This window comes from Malus domestica, chromosome 05 (genome assembly GCF_042453785.1).
Source record: "Malus domestica chromosome 05, GDT2T_hap1".
NCBI classification, from domain to species: Eukaryota; Viridiplantae; Streptophyta; class Magnoliopsida; order Rosales; family Rosaceae; genus Malus; species Malus domestica.
In genome coordinates, this window is record NC_091665.1 from 28,984,568 (window position 1) to 29,008,399 (window position 23,832).

The 23,832-nt window shown below is 39.0% G+C and overlaps 2 protein-coding genes and 1 pseudogene across 2 annotated transcripts; all 3 read left to right on the forward strand.

Moving 5' to 3' along the window:
• Nucleotides 1-14,552: 14,552 nt before the first annotated feature.
• On the forward strand, nt 14,553-17,275 carry LOC103435886 (UV-B-induced protein At3g17800, chloroplastic). The gene is made up of 2 exons (XM_008374315.4): nt 14,553-15,157; nt 16,301-17,275. The coding sequence occupies exons 1-2, from the start codon at nt 14,817-14,819 to the stop codon at nt 17,097-17,099; spliced, it is 1,140 nt and encodes a 379-aa protein (XP_008372537.3). The 5' UTR covers nt 14,553-14,816; the 3' UTR covers nt 17,100-17,275.
• On the forward strand, nt 17,198-18,312 carry LOC103435887 (chloroplast envelope quinone oxidoreductase homolog). Its single transcript, XM_029103487.2, has 2 exons — nt 17,198-17,210; nt 17,524-18,312. Exons 1-2 carry the CDS (start codon nt 17,198-17,200, stop codon nt 18,153-18,155), a joined length of 645 nt encoding a protein of 214 aa, XP_028959320.2. The 3' UTR covers nt 18,156-18,312.
• Nucleotides 18,313-21,244: 2,932 nt separating this feature from the next.
• Nucleotides 21,245-22,375, forward strand: LOC103435993 (chloroplast envelope quinone oxidoreductase homolog; annotated as a pseudogene).
• The last annotated feature ends 1,457 nt before the right edge of the window (nt 22,376-23,832 follow it).

Consider the following 23,832-nt stretch of genomic DNA (forward strand, 5'->3'; position numbering starts at 1 on the left):
TTGAGTCTTGTGAGTCTTGTTAAGTGTTTTTAAGTTTAGTTTTATGCTTTTAAGTCAGTTTAGAGGTTATTAGCAAACCCCCCTAATCCCCGGTCCAGAACGATCCCTACTTATACTTATACTACAATTGTCAAAAGAGGGTTAAATTTGTGTGTTAAGTTAATTTTCGCATCAGGCGTCACAAATAACCCCCCCATCCACTGACATGAAGAAGGAAGAACCAATATTGGCTAAGGCTTGACAATTGCGAAGATCACCCAATCTCAAATTTTTTTGTACAAGACTCCAACATTGCAAGCTCAAACCTAGAGTTAGAGTTAGGGAACCCTCATCACTAGGACTTCTAGACTCTGACATCTACAACAAACAGAAACAAACTCTATCACCACATGAAAGATTGAAACATAAGGAAATTCCTAGGGCATGGAGAAAAGCTCAATCAGTTCATTATGTTCTTAACCAAATACATGAACACTCAAACAGTTCAACAAGAATGAAAGCATGCGATCTAGTTGAGAAGACTACTAACCTGAAGATGGTGCAAAGCAATGCCGGAATCCCTCTCAACTATAAGAGTACTCTGTCTCAAAAAATCACTACAAAATGAGCAAATGAAGACAATGAAAAAAGTGGAAACTTATCATTCTTATAGGGTTCAACATGGCCAAAGAAATTCAAAATTCAAAATTCAAACCATGAGAAAACCCCACATGGAAAGTCTTCAAACTTCCACACAAGCTAGGGAGTTTTCAAATTTCAAACTTACAACACCCCCTCTCCCCCTCCAAAAAAAAAAAAAAAAAGAGAAAAAAAAATCCGAAAAAAAAGGGGAGGAGGTGAACACATTAGCTTCATCGAAGGAGTTCAACCACAATTCTCAAAAGCTTCACACACTCTCGATCAAGACAATGTGAAGCAAAACCAATTTATGGTGTCAACAAGAGCCTCATGAATGGAGGGCAACCACAATTCTCAAAAGCTTCACACACTCTTGATCAAGACAGTGTGAAGAAAAACCAATTTATGGTGCCAATAAGAGCTTCATCAATGGAGAGCAACTACAATTCTCAAAAGCTTCACACACTCTTGATCAAGACAGTGTGAAGCAAAATCAATTTATGGTGCCAACAAGAGTTTCATCAATGTAGGACAATCACAATTCTCAAAAGCTTCACTCACTCTTGATCAAGATAGTGTGAAGCAAAACCAATTTATGGTGCCAACAAGAGCTTCATCAATGGAGGGCAACCATAATTCTCAAAAGCTTCACACACTCTTGATTAAGAGAGTGTGAAGCAAAACCAATTTATGGTGCCAACAAGAGCTTTATCAAAAGAGTTCAACCACAATTCTCAAAAGCTTCACACACTCTTGATCAAGACAGTGTGAAGCAAAAACCAATTTATGGTGCCAACAAGAGCTTCATCAATGGAGGGCAACCACAATTCTTAAAAGCTTCACACATTCTTGATTAAGACAGTGCGAAGCAAAACCAATTTATGGTGCCAACAAAAACTTCATCAATGAAGAGCAACTACAATTCTCAAAAGCTTCACACACTCTTGATCAAGACAGTGTGAAGCAAAACCAATTTATGGTGCCAACAAAAGCCTCATCAAAGGAGTTCAATTAGAATTCTCAAAAGCTTCACACACTCTTTATCAAGACAGTGTGAAGCAAAACCAATTTATGGTGCCAAAAAAAGCTTCATCAATGAAGGGCAACTACAATTCTCAAAAGCCTCACACACTCATGATCAAGACAGAGTGAAGCAAAACCAATTTATGGTGCCAACAAAAACTTCACCTACAAAGCTTCAACACAAAAGTTTCACCTACAAAGCTTCAACTCCAAAACTTCACCTACAAAGCTTCAACTCCAAAGCTTCACCTACAAAAGCTTCAACTCCAAAGCTTCACCTACAAAGCTTCAACTCCAAAGTTTCACCCACAAAAGCTTCACCCATAAAAGCTTCACCTACAAAAGCTTCACCCACAAAAGCTTCACCTACAAAAACTTCACCTACAAAGCTTCAACACAAAAGCTTCACCTACAAAAGCTTCACCCACAAAAGCTTCACCTACAAAAGCTTCACCTACAAAGCTTCAACACAAAAGCTTCACCTACAAAAGCTTCACACACTCTTGATCAAGATAGTATGAAGCAAAATCAATTCATGGTACCCAACAAAGCTTCAACCTCAAAGCTTCACCTACAAAGCTTCAACACCAAAGCTTCACCAACAAAGCTTAAAATATATATATATATATATATTTTTTCGGAAATTTGAAAATTCGAAAATTCGAAAATTCAGAAAATAAAAAATTCGAAAATTCGAAAAAAAAAATTGCCTAGGCCTCCTCTTCTTTGGGCCTAACAACTTTCATAATAAATATATATGAAGAAGGAGTTTTGGGCTACCACTTAGAAAGGAAAATGGTGAAGTTTTGTTACTTTGGAAACTTGGCTACTAGCAATACACCTCTTTCGCCAACTCATTCGACCGGAGACTTGGGGGACTCCTACCATATACTACTGCACCTTAATACTCGGAAGTCTCACGACCACTCAATGACTTGTATTTTTCAAGTCTCCAACCGAGAAGTTTTTCTCACTCGGGAAATTAAGGGAGCACTACCTCAACATACATGCTTCACTCACAAAGCTTCAACATACAAGCTTCAACAAAAGAAAAAATTCAAAGAACTTAGTGAAGAAGGCTTTGGTGTATTTAACACAATACGTTGAAATGAAGCAAAGCTTATTTATTGATATCTCCGATAAGTTACAAATATGTACATATACATGAATCAAAATAAACAAACAAGAGGAAGCCTTCACAAAGGTTGCTCAGTAGAAGTCTCAGCAGTCGGCAGAGCCCCAGAAAGAGTAGGCATCAGAGGGTGATCATTCAGAGCCTCAGTACTGGGCAGAACCCTAGAAGGAGAAGGCACCAGAGGTTGATCATTGTAGCTTCATTACGCTATACAGCCCTAGAAGACGAAAGCAATAAATGCCTTTGGAACAAACCCACAAACCTCTGATGATCAAGTAAAATCTGACCATCAGATTCCTGCAGCTGGTCAAGCTTCCTCTTCATGTTTGTAGCATAGTCATGTGTGAGCCTGTGCAACTGTTTATTCTCATGCTTGAGCCCTCTAATAATTTGTTTGAGACTTATCACTTCATCCGCCAATGATTCAACTTGGCGGGTTTGAGCAAATAGGTGTTGGGTCATATTAGACACAGAACCTGCACACTAAAACCATATAATCCTTAACAGCCAACTCATCAGACCGTTTCGAAAGTAGTCTATTATCTTTAAGAGTGAGAAGGTTCTTGGCCACCACCGCAGCTCTCATAACATTTTTCATCACAGAGTCCCCAACGGTAAGAGGACCAGTATAGGATAAGAAGGATGTGCGCCACATGTTTTCTTGAGGAGACATAGATGCCTCTTCACCAAAGTTCAAGTCAAAACAACGGTCGGATGGGTCAGACATTTTCAGAAATTATGAAGAAGAAATGAGGTCTAATAGATCTCTGAAGTACAAAAATAAGGGGAACATTCCTACAAGCTTAACTCTCTGAATGTACTTCTTGCACACAATTGGTGCCCCTATAAAAGAAAGGATAACAGGGCCGTTGGTTCAAAAATCGAAGAGGCACCACTCTCCAGATTTCGAGAAAAGGATTTTCCTGAGTAAAATATGTCGACAATTTCCACACGCAACATCAGCTCCTTGGGTACTACAAATAACTTTGCCAAAAATCTTTGACAAAGTTTAGACACATAAATTTTGTAGGTCCAGCTACCCTATTATTACCCACAAGGGTAAAAGAACAACACCACTGCTTGATAACTGGAAAGTCCCTATGTGTGTCAACCTTCGTGCTCTGTGGCAAGGCAGACTGGCAAAAATGCCCAACCTTTACTCACATTCGAGAAAAACTCCCAACAAGATTGCTTGCTCAAAAATCGAAGAGGCACCACTCTTCGAATCTCGAGCGCCAGACTCCCAACATGATTACTTTCTCAAAAATCGAAGAGGCACCGCTCTCCGAATTTCAAGAGCCAGACTCCCAACAGGATTGCTTTCTCAAAAATCGAAGAGACACCGTTCTCTGAATCTCGAGAGCTAGATCCCCGACAGGATTGCTTGTTCGAAAATCGAAGAGGCACCGCTCTCTAAACTTCGAGAGCCAGATTTCCTTGGATAAAGCTTGTCTGCAATCTTTACATGCAACATCATCTTTCTAGATACCACAGACCACATTTTCAAAGTGCTCTGACGAAGTTAAAACACATGAATCTTGCACCTCCTACTACATTGTTATGATCGAGAAGGGTAAAGGAATAGCATTACCACTCGCTGTTGGGACAATTCCTATATATGTCGACCTTCATCCTCCACAACCAGGTAGACCTGCAAATAAAAAAAATGCTTAACTTTTCTTCACATCCGAAAGGGCACGCTCAGCAGAGTCTCTCGAAATACTCAGCTTCTTTTCTCCTGATAATACCCCTGAAAACAAGCCATACTAGAGCAAGAGTATCTCATATCATCAGGGTTAAAAGCAAGAGTATCCCATATCAAGCTTTTTCCCTGTCTTTTCCTTTGGCCTTGTTCTTATCTGCAAGAAAATGAGAAAAAGAGCAATCAGTCAGCACTTGGAATTAAGCTCCCAATCAGGAACTGACTACCTGGAACTCCTTGCCTGATTACTTACCTGGCATTGCTCTCGAGTACTTATCTTCAACATCTTATGCTTCCAGAAAAGATACCACATTTGTCTGAGGAACGGATAGGGCAAGTGAGAAGGATACAAAGAAGCATGTGGAGACAAGCACAATAGAACATGTGCCGATTCATCTATTACTTTGTCAACAACAAAAGTATCACATATCATCAAGGTCGAACGCACTCTTGATTTGATAGACTTGTTTTGACCCTCAAATTCTTAAGTCGGCCTTATACTCTGGAGGAAACCAGAAAACCCTTCAGCCTAGTTCAAGAATAAGCATGTGAAAAGTTACTTCTTCAAAAGCAAAAGTATCTCATATCATCTCTTTTCATTTTTCTTCTCTTTATCCTTTTTGCTGCCTGCAAGATAGAGAGAATGAGAACAATCAGCCGGAACTCGAAATCAAACTTCTGATCTGGGACTGATTGCTTAGAATTATGATTGCTTACCTTGTATGTCACCTCTTTCGGCAAATCTCCTAGCTCGGCGACTCAGGGGACTCCTACTACATGGTTTGTATCATGCTTGACCAAGCCTGAAACTACAAGTAAGCTTCAAGTGAAATTGATAATTTACCTTGTGCATCTCCACCGGTTAAAGATACCACCCTTGGATGGAGGAAAAGTACTTCTAGAAAAGATGCCACATCTACTTATGAGACAGATAAGGCAAGTGAAAACGATACCACACTTCGGTACTTAGAAGTTTCGTGATTACTCAGTGGCTTGGATCTTGCAAGTCCCCAACCAATGAGCTTCCCTCACTTGGGAACTTAAGGGAGCACTGTTTGTACCATACTTGACCAATCCAGAAACTACTAAGCACCGGTCAACGTTATACCGTTAAGGACCCATAAGAGTTTCTCTCTAACCAGGAGGCTAATCATAGCATGACACGTGTCGACATCAGAAGCCAATCATAGCTCGACACGTGTCAACATCAGAAGCCAATCGACACATGTCAATGTCAGAACAAAGATAGAAACTCTCTTTTATAAAAGGAGATCATTCTCCCACAATATTTCCTAATGTCATTTGTACTAAATCATTCACTAGTACTCACAAAATGAGAGCTTGAACCTATGTACTTGTGTAAACCCTTCACAATTAATGAGAACTCCTCTACTCCGTGGACGTAACCAATCTGGATGAACCACGTACATCTTGTGTTTACTTCCCCGTCTTTATCCATTTACATACTTATCCACATTAGTGACCGGAGCAATCTAGCGAAGGTCACAAACTTAACACTTTTTGTTGTATCAAAGTCTTCACTGATTTTGTGCATCAACAGAAATATTTTTGAAAAGGTGATTTGAAGTGCATATTGAAATGTTTATGAATTGTGTTATAAATATACATTTGAAATGTTGAGAAATACAAGGGCTAGTAGGAGATTGTTACCCTAGTGTCACGGGGTTAGGTGACACTGAGTCTGCACCATGTAGCAGTGGTACATGGATGGTCTTGCTTGGTTAATCAGCGATGGGGGACCATATTATTTATGGATCGCGCTTGGTTAATCCGCGATGGGAGATCCTTATGGCCATGTATACTTAGGAGTGATCATGCTTGGTTAATCCGCGATGGATGATCACTGTCTAACAGTTTTGTAGGTGTGACTTTGCTTGGTTAATCCACGATGGGCGATCCTTATGGCCATACATACTTAGGGGTGATCATGCTTGGTTAATCCGCGATGGAGGGTCACTACCTACATGATTACTCAGGGGTAGCTCTGCTTAGTTAATCTGTTATAGGGGGCCATTTCCTATTTGGTTACTTATATAGGCTTCGGCCGAATTGCGTCCATTTAGCCCTAGTTTTTAATGTACATATGACCGATGCTTTTTGGGAATCTTGTGATTTGAATTAGAAAAGTCGTTGGATATCTGGGTGATTCCTTCGGAGTTTTCAGCGACATGATTATGATTTCATAAAGCATGATTCTATATTTGATGTTTATAGATTGTGATCAATGGCTTGTTTTTACTAGATATCACATACTTGTATTATTATCACTTACCCGAGCTTTATAGCTTATTCGAGTGTCTGATTTGCCCCGTGTGCCATCTCCTTGATGTAGCCATGATTGTACATATTACAGGTGTGGGGTGATTACAAGAAGAAGCTTGGTATATTAGTTACGTTGAGTGGTCCGGAACCCAAGATTGTTAGATTCCGTTGAGTGGTCCGGAATCCTTGCTCTTGCTCATTTCCATAAGGTTAGTGTAGAACTCTAGATTCGAGTGAATGAGAATTATCCCTAATAGACATTGTGAATATGAATTAGAATTACCATGTTTATTACTCATAATTCAAGTAGGGAATTATATAGAGTTCCTTAGTTAAATTCGTGAAACGATAAGTTATCGCATTGATTGATTAACATAAATAAATACTAAGATCATGCATTTTTTATTCATAAGTTGATTAATTGATGGGATTGCGGAATGACTTTGGATATGTGTCATGCCCCGATCCCGACATACGTCCAGGATTGACATGTGACATCACCAAATACCCGGATCTCTAACATACCCCGCCTCCGGGAAATGGCAAAACACAACTTAAAATCCAACTGTTCAATGATTCGTCGTAGACTTTATGGCTGCATCTAACATCCTTATTAGACTACCTACATACCCTAAATAGGGATCAAGCCATTCGTAGTTCATTATTTCACTACACTCGAATATTCATCACATAAATCGTTATGTCCCAACAATATACCACAATGCATATCATGCAATATTTCAAAGAACAAATGACTATGCACAATCATATTCTCTACCTATATTTATCAACAAGTCTAATCATAAAAATAACAATGATATCCAACATAACAATCCCACATGACGATTAACATTTCCACTTCATCCATCACATAAATCATCATGTTTCCCCACATAAAATCACAATTCATAGCGTATAACATATTAAAGAATTAACAATGCACAATATTATTCTCTAGAAACATTGATCAACTAAAATAATCATAATACAACACTCATATCCAGTGTCATTTCACAATCCCATCAATTAATCAATTCATGAATCAAAGATGCACGATCTTAGCATTTAATTATGTTAATCAAACAATGCGATAACATATCATTTCATGAATTTAACTAAGGAACTCTATATTATTCCCTACTTGGATTATGAGTAATAAACATGGTAATTCTAATTTAGATTCACAAGGTCTATTAGGGGTAATTCCCATCCACTCGAATCTAGGGTTCTAGACTAACCTTATGGATATGAGCAAGAGCAAGGATTCCGGACCACTAAACGGAATCCAACAATCTCGGGTTCGGACCATTCAACGAAACTAAAATACCAAGCTACTTCTCGTAATCTACCCATACCTGTCACATGTAAAATCAATGCGTATATTATGGGACTGGTACACTGGGCAAATCAGGCACTCAGATAAGCTGCGAGGCTCGGGTGAGTGACAATAATACAAGTATGTGATATTAAAAAAAAACAGACCATCAATCGCAATCTATAAACATCAAGTATAAAATCATGCTTTATGAAATCATAATCAAGTTTCTGAAAACTCTGAAAGAGTCACCCAGACATCCAACTTTTTTTTTCTAATTCAAACCACAAGATTCCCAAAAACCATCGTTCATATGTGCATTAAAAACTAGGGCTAGAAGGACGTAGTTCAGCCAAAGCCTACATATGTAACCAAACAGGAAGTGGCCCCCTATCGTGGATTAACCAAGCAGAACCACCCATGCAGTAACCAAGTAGGCAGTGACCCCATATCGTGGATTAACCAAGCAGAGTCACTCCTACGCATCTGTTAGGCAATGATCACCTATCGCGGATTAACCAAGCATGATCACCCCTAAGTGTGTGTGTGTGTGTGTATGGCCATACCAAAGATATAAGGATCGCCTATCGCGGATTAACCAAGCACCATCCATAGAAAATATGGTCCCCTATCGTGGATTAACCAAGCATGATCATGGTCCTCTATCGCGGATTAACCAAGCAGGACCAAGATAACTAAGTAGATAGTGACCCCTATCACAGATTAACCAAGCAGAGTTACACCTACGAAACTGTTAGAAAGTGATCACCTATCGCAGATTAACCAAACATGATCACTTCTAAGTATGTATGGCCATAAGGATCGCTTATCGCGGATTAATGATGTGAAAAATAAGTTAACACACAAAATTAAACCCTCTTTTTATCAAATGTAGTAAAGTATGTAAGTAGGGATCGTTCTAGGCCGGGAATTAGGAGGGATTGCTAAACACTTGAAAACTGACTTAAAAACATAAAAACAAAATTTAAAACACTAAACTAGACTCAAAGAATGCAAAACTATACTTTAAAATACTTAAACAAACATAAAATTCAAAACAGCAACCTAATGACTCAAAACTGCCTAAAAACCACTTTCTGGGTAGTTTTGAGAACCTAACAAGAACTTGGACGAAGTTGGATGAAAACTTGAATCAAAACACTTAGAAACACAAATCAAAACACTTTCTAACTAATCTAAGACTTCAAAATAAAGGGGGATTTGTTTTGGACGAAAATTGAAAACAAAACAGAAACTTTAAAACAAAACAGATTGTAAAACGTTTTTGGATGAAAAGGATGGATAAAAGGCTAGTTAGGAGGTTCTTCTCCACACATGACACACTTGCAAACAAAATGATTTTCAGTTGTTCTTTCAATAAATTATGAAACTCAACACCCCAAGTTAATTAGATACGCTTAAATTAACCTTCAAGTTCTCCTTAAGTTAATGAATTGGATGGAAAAGTGCATACAACAATTCAAAGCATTCCTCAAAGGTTCCTTACGTGATGAGCACAATAAAGATACAATCAAGAATCATGAAGCACAATGAGAACTATAAGTGTTGACGAGGCATTCGTTACTATGATGAGCATGAAACTAGTGCCAAGAATTCATTCAACGCGATCGTTTTCAAGCGACCTTCACTACTTGTGATTATAAGATTGTAGCTATTAGGTGAAACTCCCTCATAATCTAGCATCATATTCATGCATGAAAACTAAGCGTGCACTCTCAATCACCATACACAAATAAGTTATCAATCAAGTAGATGAACGAATTGAATCCGCAACTTATGAAATAACAACTGAATGTAATCAAATCATATTGCAAGCATGTACATGGTTTCGAATCACCCCCCAACTAAGGGGGTTTAGTTCCTCATTCTTGCAATACAAAGATACATAAAATTAGACATTAAAATCAAAGGAAAGAAAACACCTAAAATGCTCCAACTTGGAAAGCAAGTGCATCAATGGATCTCCCTTCCTCCTTGTTGCGGCATGAAGCTTGTGGATAGATTTTTGGGTGGATTTATGGTGTAGAATGGATGGGGAATGATATGGAGGGGTTTAGGGTGAGTGTGGAAGAGTGTTTGATGGTTGGAAGGTGGTGGAGTACTAGGCAAAGAGGGTGGAAGAAGGTGGAGTGGCTGTTATGTTTTCTAGGCACTAGAATGGTGTTTTTGGGGTGTTTTGCTTCCTAGGGTGTGTATGGACGAATTTCTGTGATAAAATGATGAATATGGGGGATTGTTCTTTGGCCAAGGGGTGTAAACATGTATTTATAGGCCCCAAAAACCTTAGAAAATCAAGTTAGGCTAGGGATGAAATGCATGGCAAGTTGGTGTGTGTGGTGTGCAATGGTCCAAGGGTGAAAATGAAGTGATGATACAAAGTGTGAAGGGTAAAATGGAGTGGTGTTGTAGCTAGGGAGCATGAATGATTGTGAACATTGCATAGAGATGGAAAGGGAGGTGAAATGTGTCAACAAATGGGTCAAAGGTGCAACAACATGTGTGACACATGCCATTGGATTCCAAATGTGAATGATGGAGCATCAATTGGTGCATGTAATGGATGTAAAGGTTGTCTAAAATCTAATGGGTGAAGGGAACAAGAGGTATCAAGCAATTGAGTGAAATAATTAAATGAATTAAAGCATGAAATCAGAAATTATGTAGGGGACAAGAGTGATCAAGCATGGCATGGGAATCCAAAGGGAATTCTATGTGTTTTGCATGGCAAGGAGTGTGCAACTTGGAGTGACAAATATTTGGGCTGAATTCTTTATCTTTTGGACACTAATTCTTCACATTCTTGGCCTCTTTAGTTCTCAAATTCGTCCATCCACTTGGCCCATGCATTTGCTATCCATTCCAAGCCCGAAACATGCTCCAAAATGCATCTTCTTGCATACTTTGTCCATAAAATCTGAAAACACACGAAAATGACTTTAAACATTAAAATAACTAAGGAAACACGACATAAATGCACAAGAACAAGCCAACTAAGTCGCATAAATGTGCTCCTATCAATTAACCATAAATAATATGGTCCTCTATCGCGGATTAACCAAGCAGGACCACTCGTGACCCCCTATCGCGAATTAGCTAAGTAAGGTCATGGTCTCCTACTAGCCCTCAATTTAACAAACATTTCAATATGCAATTAAATCACTTTCAAATATTATCAATCCATGAATCAATTCACATTTAATAAAAATAGATCGATGACCAATTATTAAAAATCACATTTTAATAGAAAACACATTTATAAAACTAAGTCACATTTTAACAGAAAACACATTTATAAAACCAAGTCATATCCACAAAGGATATTAATATTAAGAATCGGGTAATCATCATATCACATATATTAAAGTCACTCACCGATATAAGCCACAAAGCCTCACTGAGCCTTTATTAATACTAATTTTAACTTTATAAACGATTCGAGACATGTTGACCAAAAGTCAACTCTCGATCAATCAGCATATCGGATTTCAGGTCCATAACCTTCTAAAATACACATTATGATTCTAGAACAACATAATAAAATTTCATCACGATCCGACGGTCGGATCTTTGCCAATTGCTAGAATTAGGTGGCGGTTAGCAATTAATTTTACTAACTTAGAAATCTAATTCAAGAAGATCTGTCAGTTCTAGTTATCCTCAAATATTATGTTCTATTACGCATTAAGGTTTGGTGACGATCTAACAGTCAGATTGTTGATTCATATTTTGATCAAGTAATGTATCGTAATGAAACTAACTTCAAACAATCAAATTATATCATATGGACATCAATTATGGAATCAGGGCATCTAATTGAACTTAGGAAGACATCATTAGCCCACTGTCCACGTGCCACCGTGGGTGGCTGTCGGCCACCCCGACTCGTCGGAAAATTCAAGTATTTTAAAACATTACCAAATTTTACAGGCAAGTATATCTTAATGAGGGGAGCAATTTCCATACTTGTGGTGAAGTCCAATTCAGCCAGGAAGTGTCCCAATTTCATCCAAACCCTTCGGAAACCCTAGAAATAGGTGTTCCTTGATTCAAATTCCTTAGTGTTTCAACGCCCCTACAATTGATTGGGTCTTGTTCCTGGGTCCAAGGGAAGTTAATTAAAGGTGGTGGTGAGTGGTGAAACTCGCTGGAACGGCGGAATCGCCGTGAAAAACCTCCGGGCACCTGCACAGTTTATACGGTTTTTGGGCTTAAAATTCCTTCAAAATTGGGTGGAGATGGTAGATGAGAAGTAATGGAAAAGGTGGCAGATGTGGGATGGTTGAAGATCACCTAAAAATATGGTGGAAATGGTTGGAATTAGAACCGGCTCAAAGGTGTTGTCGTGGGTGTATGGTCAACAGAAATGGAAGTGGAAAAATCCCTCTTTTCTTTTCTTCCCTTTTTTGATTGGCTGCTGCCTAACCTTTCTTCTAAAATCTGATTGGTCCCTTCCCTCTTCTAACTGATTGGTCCCTTAATCCAAATATCGGTCTGGGCCTCTTACCCACAAATTAGGAGATAAATAATTCCTAAAATCTAAGGAAAACTAATGAAAAGGGTTTGAAAACTTTGAGTTTTAATGATAAGGACAAAATAAAGAGTAAAGTGAATAGTAACAGGTTTGACTTTTTAGTGTAAAAATGTGGTTTTTCGTTAAAGTGAACAGTACCGTGAGCTTTTTGTTAAAACTCCCTAAAATCTATAGTATCACAACTTCAAACATCCGTAACTATATCGTTATAGTTCGGACTCGCAAACGGTTTTCGCTTATGCGTTCATGGTTTCGAAATCTATTTGAAAACACTAGTTGTAACTTCAAAAGGTCGACGATTGCTAAAGATTGATTATGAAACTTCAAACTCGATAGCCAATCAATTAATATTCCTAAAATAAACAGAATTAAAATTAACTATTAAAGATAACGTAATCGCGAAATACAAATTTAAACTACGAGATACGTAAAGAATATTGAAATTCCAGGAACGAGATTTCACAATATGGATGTTATTAGTATGATTATTTTAGTTGATCAATGTGGCTTGAGAAGAATATTATGCTTCGTCATTGGTTCTTTGACATATCGCATGGTATGCATTGTGATATATTGTTGAGACATAGCGATTTATGTGATGAATGTTTGAGTGTAGTAAAATGACGAACTACAAATGAATTGATCTTTATTGAGGGTACGTATGCAGTCTAACAGGAGGTTAGATGCAACCATAAAGCATACAAAAAAATTGCGTAGTAATTTTTTGTATTACGCAATTCGAGGCATGAGATGTACTTGGTACATATCCCGGAGGCAGGTATGTTAGATATATGGTTATTTGATGACGTCACATGTCGATTCTAGACGTATGTCAGGATCGGGGCATGACAGTTTATCTCGTAGTAGCTCAATTATTTAGTTTGAGAAACCTCGAGTTTCTATTTGGGATGTGCTTCAACCAAGACTTATGTTCTCTTTGATCTTTCAATAAAAAGAGTTTTAATGAAACACTTCTGATATTGTTTACTTTTAACGTTAATGACATTTTTAGCTTAAAAAGTCACTCATGGTACTATTTATTTACATCTTTATTTTGTACTTTCAGTTAAAAACTAAAATTTTTAAGTTATTTTGTTAGTTTTCTTTCAATTAAAACTACCGATTCTTCTTAGAAAAAAAAAAAAGAAAAAAAAAAAAGCATTGCGGGTAGTTGAGTACAACTCCAAAAATACAAAAATGATAAAGAATTGGGTTAGGTCTAACGATTTATCATCCATCGATTATTATACTATTACTTCCCATCTCACTACAACTTTACTACTTAATAAAGCGACTTATCCTAATCGTTATCAAAAATTAATAATTGAGGTTAAATGAGCGGTCATTGGTCAACGTGGTGCAATCGAAATATACAAACACATAGGGTCCACAGCAAACCAATGTGCTTGTGGGCCATACATTACCCTAGATTTGTTTATTCCTTAAACATCAATGAATACCAACCATCTGGTGATATTTGTTCCATTGACCAGTGGAGGTACTAGGGAATATCTCAAATTCGGAAAGTCTTTGCTTTAGCTCTAATATTGTCATGCGATGTTATTATAGCATGAATGATAAATTTGATACCAAATTATAGTGTTTTGTACAGTTTAGAGTAGTACCTATCAAGTTCGGCTAACATATAGTGAGGATAATATTAATATATACTCGTTAATAAATTGATACTTAGTTTTGTATAAATTTTTATGTTTGATAGTTGAACCATTTAGTTTATTTAATTGATTCATATGAACGACACATTTGAATCGAGGTTTGTAGGAATAAAATAATGAGTAATACAGATTACTTGCCATGATTGACGCGCACAATAATTTCTCTACTTACACTTAAACCGCATAAAAGTCTTACAAACGCGCTTATCCTTCCTCTACAAAATTTTATTCTGAGTTCAAATAACACTATGAAACGAAAAAGTATGAAAAAATAACAACTTAAACCTTCAATCTTTTCTTACGTCAGTATAACACACAGACGGTTAGGATCGCGCCACGTGTCCCAACGCAACACTACTGCCAATCGCAGCCGCCCAATCCCTCTCCCTCTCTGACTCAACCACTCGGACAACCCTATCCAAAGTTTTCCCATATATTCCTCTCCCCCTTAAAAAAAATACAGCTCTCAACTTTCACTCCCACTCTCAAAATCCAAATTCCAGCCATCGTTGATGGACCATAGTCTCTCCCCGCTCTCAACCCTCAAGCTCTGCATAACCCCCGCCTTCGCCCCGCCCCGCTCCGCCGTCCAATCGCTGACCGCAAATCGGTTCTTCAGGCCGTTGACCGTCGTCGCCGGAGCCGGGGCGAGCCACTGCGAGTTCAGCAGCCTCAACTCGCCGCTCGACCCGCGGACCCGACCCGGAAAGGACCTCTGCACCGTCTTGCAGAACCATCCGCGGCTGTTCCACCTTTCCGTGGCTCAGGAGCTGAAGAAGTTGGCCGATGATCGGGAACTCGCTCTCTCTCGTGCGTCTCTCAGCGCCGCCTCTCATGAAGCCTGCCTTCATAGGTATTTGCCAAAATCTCATCGCTTTATTTATTTATTCATTAATTTTTTCTGGGTAGATATTGAAATATCACTTCTCTGTTTTCATAGGAACATGTTAATGTGCTATTTTTACAGTTATTTTTCCTGATTAATGTGTTTTTTTCCTTCTGATTTTTCTCGTACAGATTGAAACTTTTAAGTTGATACTTGTTGATTTGATGTTTAAGAAATTTAACTGAAAAAATTACTAGAATCTAAATTCTAATCCCTCTAACTGTTCATCTCCTAATGAGTAAAAAGTGGCAACTTTATAGTTGTTACCATGGTATTAGAACTTGTTCTTTTTCATTATTTCGTAAGCATTTGTAATGAACATGATGGGTTTTCGGCGTACTGTAATTTAATGCTCTACCAAGATGATCAAGTGCTGCTCTTTAGTATGCTGTGTGTGTGATATGAGCTGCGGTAGTGTATTTTGCAATCCCCGTTTCTCCCCATGCACTCCTCCCTGTTTGTCTAGCCTTTGGATTGAATAATTCAAAGGGTGAATTAGGCACGGAAAGAAAGACAGGAGGAGTGCAGAAGGATAAAACCGGAGTATGAAAGTCACTACCCTAAAAGCTATTCTACTAAGTTTTGTTTTTTGCTTCTTCCTTTTCTTTTTGCTCTGTTCAAAATTCTGCTTGGAAGATGGATAGACTCATAATTGACTATGACATACAGTGTTGGAGGATGGAGAGGTTCCTTTGTTGTATCTTAGTTAGGAAATCACTAACTATGTTCATATGAAGGGCTCGATTGCCCTGTGGTTTATAATGATATGTGAAAGCTAGTTCATCAATAAGGAAATTGTTGCTTTCTATGTTGTTACCTTTTAAATTTGTCGGTGTAGGAACGACAATGATGATCTTTGGGTAGGGCATTCGTGAATGCACTTGCTATGCCTAACATGCACTTTTTACCTGTGCACATAGGCAGGCGGTGACTGCAGTCATGTTGCTGGGTGTTCTTGCCTAGCGACCCTTACCCTATTAGCGTAAGTAAATTGGTGAACGAATCCTTGTAAGTTCTTGGTGGGTTGAAGCTCTCGTATGTGGAATTTCCAATTAGATTTCCTTAGAATCATATCTATTTCTTTGACCTAATATATTACTGAAATGCCAGGAGGATTGCACAACTGAAGGAGCAGGAGTGCGAGACTGTTGTGGAAGATTTCATGTACCTCTTAGTCTTTTACAAGTTTTCCGAGATCAAAGTTCATTTGGTTCCTAAGCTCTCTAGATGCATTTACAATGGGAGACTGGAGATATGGCCTTCAAAGGATTGGGAGCTAGAGTCCCTTTACAGCATGGACGTTTTGGAGATGATAAGGGAACATGTAAGCACAGTCATTGGCTTGAGAGCAAAGTCTAGCGTCACAGACAATTGGGCAATGACAAAGATCACGCGTCAAACACTTGGTCAAGCATATGTGGCTTCCATCTTATATGGTTACTTTCTGAAATCTGCCTCATTGAGACACAGCCTGGATTGCATTCTAACTCTGGAGAGCCAAGACCTTCCTCTGAATCACAGAACCTCTCTTCAATTTCTGGAAATGTGTCCTAATGGAAACAAAAATCTTCTCTTTGGCCGCATTGGCAACATTCAAGCGAAGTTTCAAAGGTCAAGTAGGCAGGAGAAGACTCATGGAAAGTTGAGGTGTTACGTGATGGGGTTTGAACCTGATACACTTCAGAGATGCGCAAAACTGAGATCCGAGGTCGCTGTGAATTTAATTAAGAATCACTGTTGTGCACTCTTTGGCGATGATGAGAGCATGGGTTCGCCTGAGACCGATGAAGTTATCTTAACTTCTTATTCAAGCCTGAAGAGGCTGGTTCTAGAGGCTGTCGCCTTTGGTTCATTCCTCTGGGACACCGAAGAATGCATTGGGACAGTATATAAGCTTAAGGAGAACTGATTAGTAGATATGGTTAGTTGTTTTTTTTCCCGAATATGGTTTGGGTTAATTATCTTCGTAAATAGCAAGGATTTCGTACTCCGCTTTTTGGCTCTGCCATGGAAGCACCCGGTGACTTTCTATTGTATAGTGTATATCATGGTTATAAATAAAACATATTTTTGATTCCCAGTCAATTTTCACCCTTTATGTGGGATGGTGGTTTGCGAATTTATGTATGAGATTACTTGGTGGAGTGGTTAACTTAGGACCCAAGGCAATGAATTTGATAGGGATTCGCTACGGGTGACAATTTCGGACACATGTTACACAACTCGAACGCACATGATCATAGGATTGATCATAGGATTTGATGTGTACACGAGTAAACTCTGTTCAACTAATATTATATCAATAAAATGATCAGTTTTGACACTCAATTAAGGATTCTCGACGGCCGCTAGGCCCCAAGAAGTTTCAGCAGCTGAAGGTGCAGGCTTACCTAGTTCCGGCCCCTCGGCTCACCAAGCTCTCACCCAAGCAGCCGGGATCAAGCTTGACGGAACTGGCCAGCTCAAGAACATACTGATCACTGGTGCCTCTGATGGCGTCGGTCACTATGTAGTCCAACTAGCCAAGCTTGGAAACACTCATGTTACCGCCACTTGTGGAGCTTGTAACATTGACATTGTCAGGAGCTTAGGAGCAGATGAGGTTCTTGACTACAAGACCCCAGATGGGACGGCTCTCAAGAGCTCATCTGATTGGAAATATGATTTTGTGATTCACTGTGCATCAGCAGGCATTCCATGGTCAACTTTTGAGCAGAATTTGAGTGCGAATGGGAAGGTTATAGACCTTACTTGTGCTCTACAGAGACCCACCTTTTCGAAGAAGCAGCTGGTGCCGATGATCATAAATCTGAAACGTGAGAACCTGGAGTATCTTGTTGAGTTGATGAAGGAAGGAAAGCTCAAGACGGTGATCGACTCTAAGCATCATCTGAGCAAGGCTGAATATGCTTGGGCTAGGAGAACTGATGGCTATGCTAATGGGAAGATCATTGTGGAGATTTAATCACACAAAATATCTTGGGATTTTATAAAATTCATGTGCAACAGAATAATGTTTGGTGATTTATGTATGCGTGGGTAAATTTTTTTTTTTTTTTTTTATTGTGACACAAAATCATTATGGAGATTTAATGGAAAGATCGTTCTGGAAATTTTGATAACTAGCCAGATTTTTGTAAGTTCTTATCGTTGTACCACGAAATGATTTTTAGCCTATCTTTTGCAATTCTCACAAATTTAACCAGAAATCCGTGCAAGAAGTAGTGTTTGATTACCTGCAAAATCTCTTTTACGGTGTATGTGTGTATGCCAATCTTAGAACAATTTAGTCAGCAGCTATAGTTTCATAAACTTCCATCTCGAAAGGAATGCTGCGAAAAGTTCTTGTGATTATCTGCTTATCCGCAATGCTGAGCTAAATTGCTTGTCACTCTTTGATGCTGAAACATTTGCCAAGTGTTTGGATTTAGAGCCTCCTAAGGACAAGCCTGATTTTAGCATTCATGGTTCTTGCAATGAATTACTTTGTATCTCTGGTGTTACAAAACCTAAAAGCGAGAAGGCTCCTCTGCTCTGTATACCTTTGGAATCCATCGATTAGAAAACTCAAGAGACTTACCGAGGGCCTCATTCAGCCCAAAAGCAGTTTGGTTGCTCTCTGGTTTGGGTTTCACGGTGGTGAGCATTCAGGAGGTTGGGCAAGAAACTTGGCGTTGAGGTTTACAGCCTAATTGAACTCTTGGAGAAAAATTACTGCAGCTCCTAATGTTTCACAAGAGGTCAGTTTGTTGCAAAACAGGGGTGCATTCTTGAGTGGAGTTGTATATTGGATTGCAAAGCGGAGTTCTGAAAATCGGTCATTCGTCCTATCTTTTGATCTGTGTAGTGAGGTTTTTTTTCAAAAGATTCTGTATCCTGATAAATTGCATGGAGTGCTCGGTTTAATCACTTTTCAAGTGTTTGGGAAATCACTCTCTTTTTCCATCACAGACTAGACCTAGATGAGAGGTCGCACTTGGTGTGATGGCAAGTGCCTTCGTCCATGAGCGGTAGGTCTCGGGTTCGAGACTTGGAAGCAGCCTCTCTATAAAATGGGGGTAAGGCTAGCCGACATTCACCTCTCCCAGACCCTGCGTAAAGCGGGAGCCTTGTGCACTGGGTATGACCTTTAGACTAGACCTAGATGACAGAAAGTACCGGTATTGTGACATGGGTAATTTTACTTGAACTGAATTCTATGTTCTCGGTTCCCAGTTCTGAATTCTGTTTTTGGTTATCTATGCGTGCCTTTGGTATAATGTACTAGTAATATGTGTGATAGTAAAGTTCTCATGCTTGAGTTGGATTTTGGATCATAATCCGCAGATTAGTACTAATGCGTTTAATGTATCCGAAGGAAACTTCATTGTTCATGTTGTATGTGAGACTTCAACTCATTTAATTATTTGATAACCCCGACTTGATTTGATTATGTTTTGAGTAAGCAATTACATCAAATCGAAACCATTTGATTCAGTTAATTACTATTAGATTTAGTTAGAATCGGTCATAGGAAAGCTCCATTTATATTTCTTAGTGACTTCGCAATTTCCCGGAAGATAACGATTCAACAACTGCTCCTTAAAAAATTACAGCCAACAAATTAAAATTAAGGGTTTTCCACTCCAATGGTAAACGACTAGCATTGCGTATAGGCCAGCGTAGCCTTGTGACCTCAACTCTGATCACACGTATATAATAAACCAAGTTGCTTCCTACACTAAAAGCTACCCCGAAGACTCGAAACAATCAGCAAAGATGGTTGTGTTCCTTCTCAAACTCATCTTCTTCGCATTGAGCTTCGTATCGAACTTGGTTACGCGCTTGATCTTCTCTGCGACGGCTCATATTCTCGTGTTATTGATCCAGGGATTCAGAACACCAGGCCAAGCCATCCATGGCACATTGCAACTAGTCACCGAGGTTATCAAGTCATGTTCTGAGTACTTTGCGGGACTTGTAATGGAAGCAATAAGTGCTACAATCTCTACTTTCTTTGATTTTCTGAAAGGAAGTGTCACAGGATTTGCTGGCATTACCACTTCTGCGATTGTAGGTCTCGTGGAGAAAACAAAGACTTCTCTTGAATCGGTCGATGGGTTGCTCACTGATTTTCCAGAGGTTTCGAAGGGGTTTTCTGAGATGGTTTATCGTATTGTGAATAATACGTGGAATGATTTTAAGGATGCGTTTGAATATGTAACAGAGAATGCTTGATTGTTTGTAAAGACATCTTCAATTTATTGTAATATTTGTGCATCCTAAAGCATAAGAACGAAATTTGTATCGATTTTGAGATAGAAAAGAAGAAAATGTTAGTATATTTCCTATTTCTTCCTCTTTTCATGGACACTACTGCAAGACTCAAGCACGTAGAAATATGCTGGAAGATTTTGACTTGGCCGTGTTGCACTAAAGAGTACTGCAGCTAGTCGCTCGTGCACTCAAGTGATTTCTAACCATAGATGCATGTGAGTTACAAAATAGGGCCGCCTAAAGGGATTCTAACATCTAGAAATTAGTAACCCGAGAGCAGTTTTCGTAGCACTTATGTTGTCCCCAACCTTCACAACTTGATGTGTGAGGATTTATGTCAGACAAAATTACAAACTTAGGATATACTAATGTGAAATTACCCTTGAATCAAAACAAAATGCTCAGACCTCATCGTTGACTTCCCCGACCAGCCAAAGTTGTCCAACAATTGATAAAATCATTTGATGGGGCTGCAAAAATTTCTGTCTCCCCACCCTCATTCTCTCTGTTTCTAGTTATGGCAGCTGTGCCGGCAGCACCCAAACTTATGCATGCAGTTCAGTACAACTGTTATGGTGGAGGGGCTTCTGGTTTGAAGGTTTCTTAACTTTTCTGCTTCTTTAATTTGTTTGCCTTTTTTTTTTCTTCCTGTTTTGATTTTTGCTTGTGGACATTCTCTAATCTGCTAAATTGTAGTTTTGAGAAGAAATCATTTCACAATCTCAAGTACCAGAATCTTAAAGTTGATTTATGTTTGTTGCTGCATGTTAACATTCCAATTCCCGCTCCGAAAAGAGACGAGGTGTGTCTGAAACTGGAAGCGGCTAGTCTGAATCCATCTGATTGGAAAGTTCAGAAAGGAATTCAATGGCCTTTTTTTCCAGGAAAACTCCCTCACATACCTGGTAATTTCGTTACACCTTTTTACCCATAATCCGGTTTTGAATCGTAAGCTGGTAGGTTGCTTTGTTATGTTTGGCTGATGAGATTATCTAGAACAGTTAATGATGTGGCCGGAGAGATCATAGAGGTCGGACAAGGCTTCAAAAAATTCAAAGCCATCGACAAAGTTGTGGCGTTGCTCAATCTTTTTGTAAGTCTCATTTTATCTTAGGTATAAGTTTCACATGAATTTTAATATGTTTGTTATTGATATCATCTCTGCTGTTATATTAAATATTGAAAAAGAATGGAGGTGGACTGGCCGAGTTTTCGGTAGCCAGTGAGAGACTGACAGTTGCTAGGCCCCCAGAAGTTTCAGCAGCAGAAAGCGCTGGCTTACCTATTGCCGGTCTAACAGCTCTTCAGGCTCTCACCCAAGCTGCAAGCATCAAGCTTGATGGATCGGGCCAGCAGAAGAACATACTGATCACTGCTGCCTCTGGCGGTGTAGGCCACTATGCAGTTCAGCTAGCAAAGCTCGGAAACACTCATGTCACAGACACCTGTGGAGCACGTAACGTTGAATTGGTCAAGAGCTTGGGGGCAGAACAAGACCCCTGATGGGGCATCTCTCAAGAGCACAGCTGGTAGGAAATAGGCATTCCTTGGTCAACATTTGAGCCTAATTTGAGTGCAGAAGGGAAGGTTATAGACATTAGCGTCACTCCTAGCGCCTTGCTTACTTTGGTACTAAACACAATCACCTTCTCGAAGAAGCAGCTGGTGCCGGCTGCTCATGAATGCTGAGGCTGAGAACCTGGAGTATCTTGTTAAGTGGGTGAAGGAAGGAAAGCTCAAGACTGTGATTGACTCGAAGTATGCTCTAAGCAAGGCTGAAGATGCTTGGGCTAAGAGTACAGATGGGCATGCTACTGGAAAGATCATTGTGGAACCTTAATCAGAGAAATTATCTTTGGATTTCTAAATTTTAAGTACTAACTTTCGGCTTAATGTTCATTTTAATGTGTCTTAGATTACTCGAAACGTTTAGGAATAATGAATCAGTAATTAAGAAAACAATACAGTTATTCAACAATATATAGTCTGGTTAGATTTTGCTTGATGACCAAGACAGAGTTATAGATATATGCAGGACAAGTTCAGAATACAATTTTCTTAATTTATGTGATTCGAAGACAATTTTCATAGAATAATGAAAAGATAAATCATGTTCAATTTTGTCAAATGAGATCATCATTAATAAAAAAAAATGTTCCAATACAACAATTATCAGGGGTTGACTTTGAACGCACAGAAAATTTTCGAACAATTTATAAACCGAGTACGTCACAGTATATATATATATATGCAGTTCACATGATGATGCATTGGTCTATATAATATGGGGTTCACTTGATGAAGCATACAAAAATTTCTTTCCTCAGAGTCTCACCATCTCAATCTCAGAGTTTGGCAGCCATGGCAGCGAAGCTTATGCATGCGGTTCAGTACAAAAGCTTTGGTGGAGGACCTTCTGGCTTGAAGGTTCTTTGTTATCTGCTCCTTTTCTTTATGTTTTCTATCATACTTTTCTTTGTAGAATTCTTGGAACTTTCTTTTTTCCTCGATTTTTTTTTTATTTTTTTTTTATAATTTTTACCCTGATATAACCTATTTAGATTTCGCCTCAGTTTCGCATTTATGTTTCTAGCATAGGCAAATATACCAAGAGGATTTTTCGGTTAAGAGTGCATCAAACATATGTTTTGCAGGTGGTTCCTTTAGGCCATCTGTGTTGTGTCTCTTTAATTATTTTCGTTGAAGCATGTTGAGATTCCAATCCCTACCCTCAAGAAAGATGAGGTTCTATTGAAACTAGAAGCAGCTAGTCTGAATCCAGGTGATTTTAAAATTCAGAAGGGCCTCGCACGCCCATTTTTACTGCACAAATTGCCTCACACACCTGGTAATTTGGTTCTCTTTTGCGTCAGCGCAAATTACAAAGATAATGAGACCTGTTTTGTGATTTATGAATTTGATGTCGTCAAGTCTTGGGCCAGTAGGTTGATTGTTAACTTTTGCTGATGACATTATGTGTCGGTTATAGTTACTGACGTAGCTGGAGAGATAGTAGAGGTTGGACAAGGAGTCAAGAAGTTCTAAGTGGGTGACAAAGTTGTGGCATTACTTAGCTTTAGCGTAAGTTCTCGTTTTATTCCTTTCTTGAAGTGTAAGTTTCACATGTGCAAGGGACTTGTAACTCAACTGGTAAAGAATATTTACTCGTGCACCTAAGAACCTGAGTCAGGTTTCCCCCCTCCCCCACTACCACAACAACAACAAAGCCTTTTCCCACTAAGTGGGGTCGGCTATATGAATCCTAGAACGCCATTGCGCTCGGTTTTGTGTCATATCCTCCGTTAGATCCAAGTACTCAAGTCTTTTCTTAGGGTCTCTTCCAAAGTTTTCCTAGGTCTTCCTCTACCCCTTCGGCCCTGAACCTC